The following is a 16,218-nucleotide window of genomic DNA, read 5'->3' as shown; positions in this document are numbered from 1 at the left end:
GGTTAATAACCGAAACCGGTTATAGAAAAAAACCGTTTTTTGTTTTGGATGAAAAAAACCGGTTCGGTTAATAACCGAAACTGGTTTTTGAAAAAAACCGATTTGTACACCTCTACCCACGGGCGGATATAGAGTGTAACAAGGGATAACCCCCGTTGCCCCTTTACGCTCTAGCGGTAGTGTAAATTTTTGAAAAAAAAAATGACGTTTTTTCGATTTTGTTACCCCTTTAGAATATTTTTTTTGAAACGTTGCCCCTATAATGATTTTTTAGATCCGTCACTGTCGGTACCAAAATTCAGTGAATGAATTTTCCACGTTCATCAATTTTCACCACATCCACCACCCCCACCCCACACACGCAAGGCACACATTCAAAACCACATTGTTGCGATTCAGAACATAGATGCAAGAGACGATTCGAGATGTTTCTTGCGACTTTAATCACATATTAGAATAAAGATCGACAGTTGTGGTAGTGAGAAGAGATGATGGAAGGGTCTATTTTGTTTATTTTATCATCGAACTGTCGAAAACAGTTGTGGTACAATGGATGGTCAGAGATGTAGTCGTAGGCAAAAGTAAAACTGTCTTTTTTACATTTATAATAAGAGTACTAAGTACGGTTAACAAGAATAAAAAGAAACGCCAACAATGACCTTGATAATAATCGTTATAGAACTACAAACATTAAAACTTAAGTGAACCACAAACTTATTAAAACTACAAAGTGTTCAAAAAAACATGGTGGTCGACATACAAGTCACTATAGCTAACATCCTCAATCGCGATGATCCCATAAACTTAATGCCATAATTATGATTAAACCCTAATCCCATAAACCCAGATTTTGGAGTGACCCTTGTCATAGGGGAAGCTGCATACAAAACCACACAAGAGAAACATTATCTCATATTTACAACCATTAAGTTATGAATTAAGGTCCCTGAACAAACATGGATGTGAGTTTCTTAGAAGTTACTTACAAGCAACCGTAGAATTGGTAGTTGATCCTAGAGAAACCTGTGGCGTAGGCGATATCGATGGTAAAGGTGCACCTACGTGAAACCAAAAGTTTTAGCGAGTCGAGGACTATAAAATGACGATGAGGGAATTTAAAAATAGAGTTAATTACTGTTTTCGTCCCTGTGGTTTGTAAAAATTCACTATTTCAGTCCATTAGTTTAAAAATTGCGATATCAGTCCCTGTGATTTCACTTTCGTAACCATTTCAGTCCACCTCGTAACCATTTCAGTCCATGTACTTAACAGAATAATGGATTGAAATGGTTACGAAAGTGAAACCACAGGGACTGAAATGGTTACGAAAGTGAAACCACAGGGACTGAAATCGCAATTTTTAAACTAATGGACTGAAATAGTGATTTTTGACAAACCACATGGACAAAAACAGTAATTAACTCTTAAAAATATGTTCTAACAGACAAAGTTATAGAACCAAACAAAAAACTGATTGTATTCAATTTGGCTCTTAATTTTAGAGGTTTAGAAAAATTTGCTTTTTAGAGGTTTAGAAAAAGTTGGTTTGTTTTACGGTTCGAGATCAGTAGGGGTGTTTACTGTTTGGTTCGATAAATAATTGAAAAACATTTTCGCCTAAACCGTTAACAACGATTCCCGTGACATATCAAACGACCTGGGCTAGATGGTCGGCCAGACTCCCAGGTAGTTTTGAAGAGTTTGTATTACAGCTAGAACAGTTCTTTTTCATAAATATAAACCATATACATAACCACATACGGGACCCCGATTCATTACCAGTTTAGACTATGAGGTATGGGGCGGGGGTTGGGTACAAACGCCCACGTCACCACCCCGGGTGGGCTTGGGTTTCGGCGTGGCCCCTTTGGCAGGGGTTTCAGCCAGGGCGTTGGGCGGGGCTACGAACATGACATGGCGGAACCTCGTTGGCCAAGACTACTAGCCATTTGGGCTAGCCGTTGGACTACTAGCCGTTTGGGCTAGCCATGTGGCTTGGCCACGCCACCCCAGCCACGCCCACCATACCCCTATGAAATTGGGTTTCGGTATTGGGTGCCCCATAATCCACGTGTCAACCCATGCCCCAAACCCCCGCCCCACCATACCCCACGGTCTTAGATGAGTAAAATATTAGATTCCTAATATTTCTTTTTCGGGTCTCAGAGCCGGTTAGATTATAATCGAAAAATCACCCTTAGACATCAATATTATTATGATTAGAACACAAACCCAAGTACCCAACCTGTACAAGTGACGATGTCGAAATGGACACTACACATATGCGGAAGCTGCATAGCAAGTGTCGTGTTGATGGGAAAAGCGGAGTTCAAAGCTGAGTTATTGAGCAAGAGGCACAAACACCGGGGCTGCTGATCGTTCACACGCCTCAGGTTATCACAACATGATTGAGACGGGTCGGTGGATACACCTTGGACAAATGGTGCACACATGGCTAGTGGAAGGATACGTGGTCCGCATTCAGCGATCGTGGGAGTCACTGGTGAGTTGGGTTGGGTCATGGTAGGGAAGAGAAGGTTTGTGATGAGCAACAGAAGAAACAGAGCCGCCATTAAGGTAGTAGCGGGGGAAAGATGTGAGGATGAAGATATTGTGGTGGTGAAAGTCTGGAGTGAATATATAGATGCATTAGCTGCTGGTTAGTGTGATCTGCAACATAGGTTATGTGTGACTTGTGAGTCCAGGGGAACCACTATCTGGCCCAATATGCATTTGACTACAGAAATGCATAATGCATGTATTGGTGCAGTTGGGTTTCAAATACTATTTTTGGGTCTAAAAGTTCCGAAATTTATAATATTCCGGAATAAAATTATCTAATTTGATAATCACACATTTTTATAAGCAGACATGATAAGTAAGGTCATGACCATGTGGTATAACTATCGTAAAAAACACTATGCCCAAACATAAGACAATAGTCGATTTTGTAAAAGGGATTTAATGCAGTTTGGTAACAACGAAATGTATTTACGAATAAAAGATTCAAAGATACGGTTAGAACACTATTTAACGGCAAAAACTCTGTAAGTGCATACATTAAACCTGAACTGCAAGGTAAGAAACACGAATGAATGCAAACACTACTTCCGGTGGAGTTCATCATCTAGTTCGGTGCTGAGAAAACTTCTTCAAAAATAACATTTTTCCGTCAACAAATCCTTATTATGTTCCTCTATAAAGGCACCATGCTTTCAACATACCCCTTGATTTGCTGAAACTGCACATGTTCTTTGCAGAGAAACGGATGATTATCAAGAGTCAGTTGTACAGATTTAAAACATCCACTCTTCATGTTGTACATAAGTACACTGGTCACATTCTTGGATTCCTTGTTCAAAGAAAAGATAATCTCTTCCATATTAGCAGAATCTAACGGGAAAGCACAACCAAATACGCTCCAAGACTTGGGAAATGTAATGGTTTCTCTTACCCAAACACCATTCTCATAATCTTGTAATATCCATACATACACGTCATTGTTGGTGATCATTTGATCATGACAAACAACTCCCAATAATCCATCAACCTTTATAAGGTGAGGACGGTTACATATAATCCTATGAGGCACCGCATCCGAACAAATCTTAACTATAGAAAACTTCTCCGTCCTCAAATCAAACGCCAAAAGTTCCTTCTGATTTACAAGCATCAAATGTATTACACTATTCACACAAACACTACGTTTAAGGCCGTAGCACCAACGAAACTGACTAACAACAAGCGGAAATTCGACATCTATCTTCCTCCACGAGTAATTCGATAAAGAAAAAATCATAATCTCTATTACAGGCTTAACTAATGGAACATGATGAGTAGTGATAGTGATGTTCAAAACCTTGTGTTCATTTTTCGACTCATCGAATCCAAAAAAGTAACATATATCCGTCTTTCCTGTACCATAATTTGTCGGATTAGGCAGTTTAAGAACCTTATGTGTGCTAGGGTTAACAACAAAAGCGTAATTTTGATAACCGTCTCCGTAATTGAATAAAACTAAACCGTTTAAATGTTGGGATTCTGTGATATCGCACCTGGTAGGAGTGTTGTGGAGAGTGATGAGATGAGTGAGGGAGCCTCCGTCGTGAGCGGCGGAGAGAAAGTATCGTTTGCGAGTGGATGGATCGTGAGCGGAGATGAATAAGGCGGTGCGGTGGTTAACGGCGGCGCGTGTGGAGTGGAGTTTGGTGAATGATGGATTGGAGATGAGCGAACGCCATGGTTTAGAGACGGATTTGAATCGGAGGATGGATTTGACGGGGAGTCTGGAGAGGATTTCTTCGATTATTTCTTCTGGGAATGAAATTTTGGCTCTCTGCTGCGATCGATCATTTTGGATTGTAGATTGTCGTTGTTCTAGGGTTTCCATTTTTATTTTATTTTATTTTTGGGAGAAAAGGGTTCGAAGAAGAGGTCTACTTGCAGGGGAAGACTTGTTTCACACAGCTTTTAGCGGTTTTGATGATTAATTATTTATTTATTTACTAGTTTAACTACCCGTGAATTTTACGGGATGCGAAAAGAAAATATCTTTAATATCACCGTTAACATAAATATTATAATTTCATACACGTTAAAACACGAACAAATATGTAAGATTTCAACCACAAATTGAAACACATGAATATGCAACAATCACAAATCGTTGAAAATCTCTCTATAAACGATATTAGTTGTTTTATTTCTAATGTTGTGTATGGATAACGAAATCAATTGATTGAAATAAAATTTATTAGGAAGAGTGTTTAAATAAGAAATGTACTGCTGTAAATGGCTTTAATAAAATGTAAAGAATATGAATTTTTTCAATATACTAACGATTTTATCGGCTGATTGAGTTCCTATATTACTTTATGATAAAGATATTACAAAAAATAATGAACACGAACTATACTTTGATAAATACTATATTTCATATTAGTGTTTTGTTTCTTATAAGCAATGTAAAAATACTATGAGAAAATCAAGTAACATGAACACGATGTGAAGAAATGTATAGTCATATTTGTACAATCCAACAACAAAAAATAATATTTATTTATAAGCAGTGAAAATAAGTGTGTCTTACTTTGTTTAATTAGGAAAAAATAAATATTCACAAATAGTAATATTAGTTTACCCTTAGTCCCTTAGCCCAATGTATAGCAGATCGAATAGAACAGAAAACCATAAGCTAAATGCACTAAAAAAGGCTAAATATATTGATACTAATAATGAATAAGAACATAATGTGAATATATTGTTACAAAAATATATAAACTAAACAATGTAGTTAAATAACATTTTTTCTTTAAATTTAATCATATCATGAACGTAATAGCCTATAATAACATTTTGAAAAAAAACATCACATAAATGGCTACAGTAATTTAAACAACTTGTACTAAGAAAAAATGACCCATCCAAAGTTAATGCATTGACCAAATCAACCTATTCGTAAGTTTTTGAAACTAACCGGTGTTGACGATGTGGGCGGGTGTATTTAACCAGCAGAGTCCTGAAACAATAGGCTACAAAGATTTAGTATATTATCATCGTCGTCATCTTATGGCTAAAAACAAAGTCACTAATAAATGTGATTTATTCCTGTATGTTTTCTTTTATTTAAAGAAACATTATAGAACAATAGAAAACATTAATAGACTTATTGGTACTTTGTTGGTGATCATCAAATGTTAGTCATTAATTAGAAGCAATGCTATACCTTTAGCAATTACAATTCGTTGAAAATCTCTTTATAAACAACATTACTTGTTTTATCTTCGGTTTTCCATTGTTGTCAAGTATGAGTAGTTTGACCCCATCTCTTTTTTTCACCCTTGACAAAGCAACATACAATTGACCATGAGAGAAGACGGGTTGTTTCAGGTACAAACCAACTCTCGAAAGCGACTGGCCTTGACTTTTGTTTATTGTCATTGCAAAACATACGGAAAGTGGAAATTGCCTCCTTTGAAAAGCAAAAGGAATCTTTTTATCAGAAGGAATCAAATTAATTCGAGGTATATATGTAGAAGTACCAATATTTGCACCAGATATTATCTCGGCTTCTATTACACGGTTGTACAACTTTTTTACTTGTAGCCTTGTAGCGTTGCACAAACCATTCCGTTGGTCAATATTTCGTAATAACATTACTGGAACACCAACTTTTAGCACCAACCTATGATTTGGTAAGCCTGATATTTTAAGACCATTGAGCACATCCGGAGAGTATATTCTTTGTTGTGTAGCATTTACATCTTCGGTCGGACAAAGACTGTCAGAGCTAAGATACTCTCTTTCTTCACCAGGAAACATTGATAGCAACCTGTCATTAATCTCATGCACAACATCATTCTTCGGTGCAAGTATAGCGCGCTCACTGAAATAATTATGGTTGTTGATGTTTTGCAAGATTGATGGATAAACAAAATCAATTAAACTTGCAATTGGGTCAGATTCATCAGTAATCAGAAGATCTTGTGGTATTTGAATAGTTGCTTTCCCATCATTTGGACCACCAACATTACCCTCACCCAAATCCAAAAGCCATTTGGCAAAACTGTTTATTTCTTCAATATCTACCGTCGACCTTCCAACGGTTAACCTTATGTTTCTTGTTAATCTTAGCAATTTACATTTACTCCACAAGTAAGACGAACATAAGGAGGCACTAACAATCTCTTGTCTTCCACCGTTTGGAACGACAGGTAATATTTGTCTAAAATCGCCACCAAAAACAATTACCTTACCTCCAAACCGGATGTCTGAATTGAGAGATGGGTCGATGTTGAAAACGTCATTCATTGTTCTATCCAGCGCTTCGAATGCATGTTTGTGTACCAAAGGTGCTTCATCCCAAATTATTAATTTCGTCTCATGCAGTAATTTAGACACGTCACTTTCTGGTTTTATATTACATACAGAGTCTTCAGTAAGATTCAAAGGTATGTTAAACCTGGAATGTGCAGTCCTGCCACCATCTAACAACAACGATGCAATTCCACTTGAAGCAACATTTAAGACGATTTGACCTTTTGATCTAATTGCAGCGGACAATGTCTTCCATAGAAATGTTTTACCTGTTCCACCATAGCCGTAAAGGAAAAAAAATCCCACCGTTATCACCGTTAACAGCTGCCATAATTTCTTCAAACACAAAGCGTTGTTCATCAGTTAACATTGTCAACTGACTATCGTAAAGATTTCCTAGATGTGTTATATCATAGGCCCGCTCCTCGTATAACAAACGACTATCTGAACTACCTGAAGACCACATATCTGGAAATGGCATTGTTTGAAATCTTCGCAAGGATGAATTATTTCGCAGTAAAAACTTCTCAATCTCGCACAAAGCATAGTTTTTCAGTTGGTGCTCCGGAATTGATAACGCTGTGCAATACGAAAAATATATCAAACTCATCATAATAACATAACCGAGATTAAATAATAACTAAAACATTAAATAATGTATTTGATAATATAAATACTAACATTTATTGTAAACAATAGTTACCTGTAACTCGATGGTATTTCTGAAGTCTATATAAAAAATCGTCTGTCATGTATTTCCATGAACTTTCCCAAACAACCTCAGGTCTAGAAAGACTACTGGATAACAGCATGGTACAAAATAAATTACGAATATATGAAGCGCTTCCTGATAAACTTGCTTCCTTTATTGCCTCCACATACTCGGAGTCGTCATCCAAAAGACCGAGCGCGTAGCAAGCATCTCTATATGTATCGTAAACATGACCATTAACTGTCTTAATGTCATCAAACGATGTTGGTCATCTGACCTTGTTAAGCAGAATTCTCAAAAAATAAGCTTCACCTAGTGACGGAGGGACGGAATGAATCCTGCCAATTGCTGTTTTCCTTTGTCTAGGTTCCCAGACTCGCTTATCAAGCTTCCAAACATAAAAATTGGGGAACTGAACATATGTAAGTGTACGGGCCAACGTGTCATTTGGGTCTTTATTACGTTCCATCCATGAGAGAAACATTGAAGATTTAACCGATGGTTTGTTTAGAACATAGGTAATATCCTCGTCAGGACCGAAAACAACAGGTTGTTGGCCAGGTAGATGGAACGGAAGCCTCATAACAGAAGGTCTTCTGTAATGTACTTCATTGGCAAATATCCTCCAAGATGCTTCGCAAGCTGATATATACCGACAATCGTAATACTCTTTTATCTCGTCTTGTACTTGTTCTTCAGATTGATTATCGCTTTGCACAACAGCTATAGTGGCTCTATCAGGCCCTTTATTAATGTATTTAAACAGATACTTTATCGAAGCGGCCTGATTGCACCGTTCAACATTTATATGAGCTTGATACCTTTTCAATAATTTTTTGTTGCACGGTACCAAACTTCTGTTATCAAGGTCAATTTTATTTTTCACAACAAAAGCGCCATTGTTTCTCCTTCTGTATAATGGAAACCCGTTTGAATCTAGTGTAGTATGATCTTGAAAGTCTTTGGGAAAGCCTTTTGAACACTTCCTATCAACCATACATGGAGAGCTCAACCTAGCATTACCACATGGACCGTGTATCATATATTCTTTCACAAGCATGAATAATTCTGGATCTTGATTTCTGTCTGGTATTTCTGCGCATATAAATGCATCAACATGGTCCACTGTAGGTAATTTCGATTCAGGCTCCATGAATAAGCATAAATGGGCATGAGGCAAACCACGTTTTTGAAACTCGATTGTATAAACAACTACAAAAAACAAACAAATTGTTACATTTTACGGCATAATATTAATTTGAATATTATTTTAAAAACAGTACCTGCTGAAGCTTTACCAAATAGATGATTCTTTTTTAAATCTTTGCAAATTGAATCAAGCTTAATTTTGAACAATCTGGAAAGGATATCAGGCCTATCTTCCGGACTGAGATTGGTGTCTTTGAGAAAGCGTTGAACTTCTGGCCATTTGGGATTGCATGTTATGGTTATAAAAAAATCCGGATAACCAAAGCATTTACACAGAGCCATAGCGTCTAAATAGTTTTGCATCATATATCGTGCTCCACCAGTAAAGGAAGATGGCAAGAAGATACGTTTTCCAGCCTTAGATATATCATCTTGACCGTGTGTTTTTAATTTACGGAGGCTTTCATATGTGTCAGACCTAAGATCTTTCTGTTGATATCGTATATAGCTAAGTCTCTCGCTCTCTATCATAGTATAAGCATCAACCAAGAACTGTTGGAATAGCCTCTTAGAATTCAAGATTAACGAAAACTGATTTCTCCGATCCTGCATACGATAAGCAAAGAACTCTCTCATAGTACAATTTGGACGTTTCTTATTAACAACATCAATGACACCTCTGTGAGGGATATCAATTCTGTAGCCATCGTCTCCGTACGGAAACAAAATCGGATACTGTAGTGCGAGATATGACGGGTGCAACTCACTAATTCTCTTCAGTGTACCAGTTTGAGTCTCAACAACAATATCTCTATTGTCAATTACATTTTCAATATCTCCAACGATGAGAGCGGCAATCTCACCCGCCGTTGGTAAGTTATACGTCCGACCATCTTTTTCTCTTGTTCCGATTAGGCAAAGCTTCAAATTTACATAAGGGCTGTCTTGAAGAGAATCCCTAGCTCTTCTGTAAGTTTTGACCAACTCATTGTCGTTATCTAATACATCTTTTATATGTTCTATTAACTTACGATCAAGAGTAGCAAAATAAGAAGACGATGCATCCTCTGAACGACTGTTAACAAATGTTATCAAATATTATTAAGATTGACATATAATACAAAAGAATAATGTAAATAAATATGTGAATGTTAATAATATTCAATGGAAATTACCTAAATATCGGTTGCCTGTTTGAAAGTTCGTTCTCAGTATCGTATATGTATAGTTGGCAAAATTTTGGTTGCGCTACGTTGTTTGGCATAAGACCTCCAATTGTATGGTAATTTTCTCCACTAATTCTAAAGCAAAAAGGAGCATTACCTCTATTAACCGTTGAGTCAACCTTACCACCCATTGAAGTAAAATGCGAACATGGAATTGTAACGGCGATTATTTTTCAGAAAGTGCTTGCTTTCCTTATTTTTGTTACTAAATAGGATCCGATAACTTCCTCTGGCATCTTTGTAATCTGGAAGCTCTACTATGCCGTAAGAACAACATAAGAAATAACACATTTTCCCATCCTTTCTTCTTCCTCTTCCTTTTTCTGCATCCCATAACTTTGCATTACATACTTCACAGGTAACGCATTGGTCACCATGATCCAAATAATCTGTTTTGAAAATTAATAAAAAGCAAATAAAATAGTGATTTAATAAGAAAAATAATATCTAGTTGTAACATTTAATAGTTTACGGAGGTTATACTACAAATCATTAGACATTTATCTTTTGAAAGACCCTTGAACGGATCTTGATCTACGATTTCCTCTGTATTGAAATCCATAATTGGTATTGGAGATGTAATTCGTGGTGTGCTAATTAACTTTCGTTTTCTGGATGACTACCTTTCCAAAGATGAATTTCGAAGCATACTGGAGGTGCCGGTGAATGATGTCAGGTTAAAAGAAATATGACCCGGAGTACAGTTTGTTGGTTGAGTGACATTATTAGTAATACAACTAACATTACCTATTAAGATATACAAACAAAGTTTATAAAAAAACCTAAAGATATTAATTTATATAAAGAACAGAAAAATATATGAAGGTTAATAAGTCCTTACTTGTTGGCATCAATGGTGTGGTTGCTGTAACATTAGCGATGACATTTGGAGTTGACTCGGTTGGAGAAGAAGTCGGTAAATTTATATTGGTGTATGATATGATGTGTCTCGTATCAGATCTTTTATTATCCAAAATAACTTCCCTTAATCGGCTGTTATCTATGTATTCAAATACAATCGAATGTGGGAAATAAAGAAAGCATGAAAATAAAACAAACGATTCAGTAAACAATAAATATAGATACCAATATTGTAAAATGCAAGTTTAGTATTATATGATACTTTAAAGGCGGGTATTAAAAAGAAGCATAATAATTAACCTTCTGATAAAACCGATAAATCTTTTGTAACAATGCGCGTACCAGGAGTTGTTATCGAATCATTGGTTGTGGCATTATTATTGACAGATTCTGATGGACATCCATGTAAGTTACACCTCTTGTTATCCAATAATAATTTCCTTATTTTCCGACTCTGTTTTGCCTGATCTTGACTAACAATGGGGATAACAGCTACAACACCAGCAACAGAGATCACAGTAATTTAACACACAATGCATAACAGTGAAATATATCAAGGTTAATAAGTCCTTACTTCGTGGCCTGAATGGTCGGGTTGCTGTAACATTAGCGATGACATTTGGAGTTGACTTGGATGGATAAGAAGTCGGTAAATTTATATTGGTGTCTGATATGATGGGTCTCTTAAGAGATCTTTTATTATCCAAAATTAATTCCCTTAATCGGCTGTTATCTATGTATTCAAATACAATAGAAGGTGGGAAATAAAGAAAACATGAAAATAAACATACGATTCAGTTAAAATAAATATAGATATCAATATTGTAAAATGCAAGTTTATTATTATTATATGTTAGTTTAAAGGCGGCTATTAAAAAGAAGCATAATAATTAACATTCTCATAAAACCGATACGTCTTTTGTAACAATACGCGAAACAGACGGAATTAGTGTCGAATCATCGGTTGTGACATTAGTATTGACAGAATTGAATCTGATGGACATCCATGTAAATTACACTTCTTGTTATCCAATAATAATTTCCTAATTTTCCGACTCTGTTTTGCCTGATCTTAAGTAACAATGGGGATAACAGCTACAACACCATCAACAGAGATCACAATTAATAATTTAACACATAAATGCATAACAATGATGTTTTTTAAATAAAAAAAGCATACATAAATTGCAAAATATACTTTAACAAAAACTTCAAATTAAAGTTAAAAACACATCAAAGTAAAACATATTGTTAAGTAGTACCGTTTGTAATGTTCGATAGTGGTCTTCTTCCTCGACGAACTGCGCGGGAAGAAAAAGGATGTTAACTTTACAAAAAGGCATTAACTTTTAAGACATGGCTGATATTCATAATAGTAATCGTAGTATAATATATTAAATTTACTTTATTTCCTTTGGGCAATGGCAAAGCTAATTTATGTATTAAATACTAATATCTATAATTAAATAATAACTTATATTATTGCGAAGTTAGATTCGTACCGGATGTAATATTGGAGGATGGATTAATAGGTACAAAAGCTGTAGCATCTGTAATTAAAATGATTATATAAAAGTTAAACATGTTCATAAACAAATATTATGAAAGATGAATGAAGTGTTAAATTTACGACATTACCGCTTGAAATGTTTTCCTTTCCGGTGTTATTAGATAAAGATGAAGAGTCGTAATTTTTTCTTTTAGACATTCCTGAAATTCTGGTATGATGTAAGAATACGACAATCCAAAATTTAGCTCCACTTTAATTGAAACTAAGGATCAGATTGTCGAAATTAAGCTTAAGATACTAATTCATATGTACCTTATGTTATCCTAAAATACCATTATACAATGAAAGAATAGTAGCATGACAAAAGTTTGAAATAATATCATTCCATAAGACCAAACTGAAATATAAGTTACTGGATACATTTATTATACATATGGAAAAAATGCAATAGAATAAGAAGTTATTTTATTATTAAACATAAAAAAGCAAATAACATCAGATACTTGAAACAAATAATAAAGTTCTAGAACCAAAAGACAAAAAAGTATAAAATACAATCATAATTTAGATTCGATAGGCGAAACAGTGGTCTCGATAAATAAGGCTCCTTTCGGACCGTTGTAGTTGTCAACATGTTGGAGGTAGTTGAAAGCTTCATTGCACAAGTCAACTTCAACAAAATCACCCCAAATACTTGTTATCAGCAACTTGTTGTCTTGAATTATATTTGTCCTTTGCTGCCTTCCCTGATAATCAAGTATGTGAGGCTTATCGAAAGAAAACACCTTGACCCAGTCATCATGTTCAAGTTTGAACAAATCAGCGATTAGTTCATCAGCCCGTCCAACGACAATCACATGCAGCTTGTTCAAAATGGTTAGAAAATGTCCTTGGCAAGGATTGACTTCCATACGCTCGGGAAAACAAAGTACGCTGAAAGATTCAGAAATAACATCAAAAGTAACTATGTTCCTCTCGCCAGGTAGAAACCAATAATTTGAAACCATGAAATATATGGTTTTGCCGGAATAAGTTGCAGGAGACCATGAATAAGACGATGAAGCAAATTTTGATTCGTTGAGGAAATTTATTTTTCTCCATGAGTCAAGACGTCGTGAATAAACACGGGCAGTAGCAACGTTACGGTAACACTTGATGTGAAGCACTTTGAGATCGTCGAACTGGTCAAAGTACATTCCACCGGTATCAGAGTTACGATCAAAACGATGATTAAAGTAGTCGTCGGATATCAATTTAAAGCGCCCCGTTATTGGATTCCAAAGGATGAGCTCACAAAAAATCCTTTCATTGCAAACTAACAACAGTCCGTTAAAAGACGATATAATACGTAAGAAGGAAGGATGGATATTGTATGGGAAAGTTATTGTTTTGCTTGTATCGACTTCCAAATTCCCACCTACTATATCGTCAACGACTATCGACTCATGTTTCAAGGACAGTAGTTTCTTTTGTAGTGAATTTCCAGCCCGCCGAGAATGCTTCAACTCAAAATTATGAGTTGGTAGTTCCTTACGAAAATATTTCGAAAGACTTTTGAAACGATCTACAGCTTTGGTAGGGAGCCTTGAGAAAATCTCGTCGACAACCATTTCCATGCCAATCTTTTCCATTTTACGATCTATTGTGCTAGAATAGAAAACCTAACAAATGAAATACAATTGATGTATGTAGATGTTTAGAAAAAAAATAAGTATTACTATATAAGAATATTTTGAAAAACAAAAATACAGTTGGGATATTTAAAAAAAATAAGATCACATAAGGTTGATAGCATACACATTCAGAGAAATTAAAAATTGTATTAAGATTGAAATCAATTTAATATTACACAATTACTTAAAATTAAAAGGATACATATATTTAAATTGTAACTTCATATTGAACAATAGGATCTAGCAATAATAAATTGTATATATATTTTAATGATATAGAACTATACAGTGAGTATTTGTTTATTTTATATTATATAAAATAAAAATTAACGATTTACTACTTTAAATAATGAAAACATTTATATTATTGTCTAACAATGTAAAAACCTAACATCTAAAAGCTAACAACGTATAACGTAGTTGAGTATAATGGATGAACATAAAAATAAAAATATATATATATTTGTATATATAAAAGATATTAGTGTACGTATAGTAATTTTAGAATGGGTGACTAAGAGAATTCAGCATATCTACATCTACATATTGAAATAAAAATAAGTGATGTTGAAATATATTTATTTTATATAAACTGATTACAACACTATCATTTAATTTAAATTCATATTAACATTAAATAAGATTAACATATACACCGTTGAAAAAGCAAGTATGCAACAGAAAAGAATACAACTATGAACATTCAATACTATAATCTATCTATTATACTAAAGCAAAATAAAGGTTGACTATTTGACTATGAGGTGGCTATTCTCTTTGGCCAGAGAATTGTGATTTTGGGCGGCGTTTTCCTCTCCTCTCTATTTCCTTCAATTTCCTTCAATTCTTGAACCGCCTTCTTTAGATTATATATGGAAGGTTTTAATCTTATTCAATAATCAATTGAAATTATGGAACCGTTTCCAATTGTATCGCCTATATACAAAATCTTGCTTTTAATCAGATGTTTCAGTCGATCATTGAAGAAGCGTGCTCTGTTTTTTGTTCATCATCAGACATCCAAATACAAGCATCGGTAAGTATATTCCACCTCTGTTTGTGATTTTTAGTTTTTATTAGAAAACCCCAATTTTGTTGTATGATTTGTATGTTGTTGTTGATGTTAACGGATCTGTTAATTCTTTTAGATGTGAGATTTTTACCAGTTGATTGATGTAATTAGTCTGTTTATTGTTGTTCTTAGACACCGTAATTAATTTCTATTTGTTTCTGGTTATTCATCTTTTGTTATTTTATAGTTCTTTCATTCCATCATAAACCCTAATCGTTATTTTTTGATTATGTAGACAGATTTATGTTACCACGTTGTTACAGAGTTTGAAAATTTAATAAAATTGTATTTTTGTTCTGCTTTTTTGAATATAACATTGTTCTAATTACAATTTTTGTGTGTGTACCAGGTGTTTTGAAGTTGAAAAAATGGCTGTGCTTTTGCAGTGGGTTCAAAAAAATGGCTGCCTACCAGGTGTTTGATCAATTGCTTCCCATTTTATATGTATTATTTCGGATATTGTGTTTTGAAGTTGAAGTTGATTTTGTGTTTATTTCAGATTCAGGGTCTAGGTTGCCTCTTAAGCGGGTCAGAATTGTCTTAGAAAGTGGCTGCCTACCAGGTGTTTGATCAATTGCCTTCCATTTTATATGTATTATTTCATATATTGTGTTTTGAAGTTGTTTATGTGTTTATGTCAAATCCAGGGTCTAAGTTGCCTCTTAAACGGGTCAGAACTGTCTAAGAAAGTGGTTGCCTACCTGGTGTTTGATCAGTTACCTCCAATTCAGCTCTTTTTATGGCTGATTACACTTACATTGTGTTTCTCTACACAATCAATGTGATGTGTTTTTGGTGTTATTTTTCATTTTCTTCTGGTCTTCTTAAACAATCAATGTGATGTGTAGGTAGGGTGTTCAATTAACACACGACTCCAGTTGTGACTTAAACTGCATTTCCCTAAGGTATTGTTACAAGTTTTAAGTTAAAATGGTTTGATGATGGAGGAGTTGCATGTTTTTTTATGTGTTTTTTTGATGACTGGTTACATGGGTAGTTATAAAAATGTGATTTTTTTTTGGGTTTTGGTTATTGGTAGGCATTAAAATGTATCAAAACAAGATTTAAGAAAAAAAATAAAAACTTTGATAATGAAGAAATTGTTAAGGTAGTTATTTTTCTTAATTTGATTTTGGTATGCATAACAGAGATGTTGAAAGAAGATGCTAATGGTGGAGAAGTGTCGTCTGATATACCTG

The 16,218-nt window shown here is 34.7% G+C and overlaps 3 protein-coding genes across 3 annotated transcripts; all 3 read right to left on the bottom strand.

Annotated features, from left to right (window-relative positions):
* Window positions 1–636: 636 nt before the first annotated feature.
* LOC110940273 (F-box protein At5g65850-like) lies at window positions 637–4,455 on the bottom strand. The gene is made up of 3 exons (XM_022181825.2): window positions 2,246–4,455; window positions 987–1,058; window positions 637–877 (listed from the first exon to the last, which is right to left on the bottom strand). The coding sequence occupies exon 1, from the start codon at window positions 4,388–4,390 to the stop codon at window positions 3,197–3,199; it is 1,194 nt and encodes a 397-aa protein (XP_022037517.2). The 5' UTR covers window positions 4,391–4,455; the 3' UTR covers window positions 637–877; window positions 987–1,058; window positions 2,246–3,196.
* Window positions 4,456–5,727: 1,272 nt separating this feature from the next.
* On the bottom strand, window positions 5,728–10,034 carry LOC110942890. Its single transcript, XM_022184652.1, has 6 exons — window positions 9,853–10,034; window positions 8,812–9,752; window positions 7,841–8,740; window positions 7,520–7,768; window positions 7,132–7,395; window positions 5,728–7,085 (listed from the first exon to the last, which is right to left on the bottom strand). The coding sequence occupies exons 1-6, from the start codon at window positions 10,032–10,034 to the stop codon at window positions 5,728–5,730; spliced, it is 3,894 nt and encodes a 1,297-aa protein (XP_022040344.1).
* Window positions 10,035–12,831: 2,797 nt separating this feature from the next.
* On the bottom strand, window positions 12,832–13,905 carry LOC110942889 (putative F-box/kelch-repeat protein At3g17280). Its single transcript, XM_022184651.1, has one exon. It carries the CDS (start codon window positions 13,903–13,905, stop codon window positions 12,832–12,834), a length of 1,074 nt encoding a protein of 357 aa, XP_022040343.1.
* Between the last annotated feature and the right edge of the window lie 2,313 nt (window positions 13,906–16,218).

This window comes from Helianthus annuus, chromosome 5 (genome assembly GCF_002127325.2).
Source record: "Helianthus annuus cultivar XRQ/B chromosome 5, HanXRQr2.0-SUNRISE, whole genome shotgun sequence".
Taxonomy (NCBI): Eukaryota; Viridiplantae; Streptophyta; class Magnoliopsida; order Asterales; family Asteraceae; genus Helianthus; species Helianthus annuus.
Note: the sequence above shows the minus strand (reverse complement) of the source record. Positions and strands in the feature narration are given on the sequence as shown.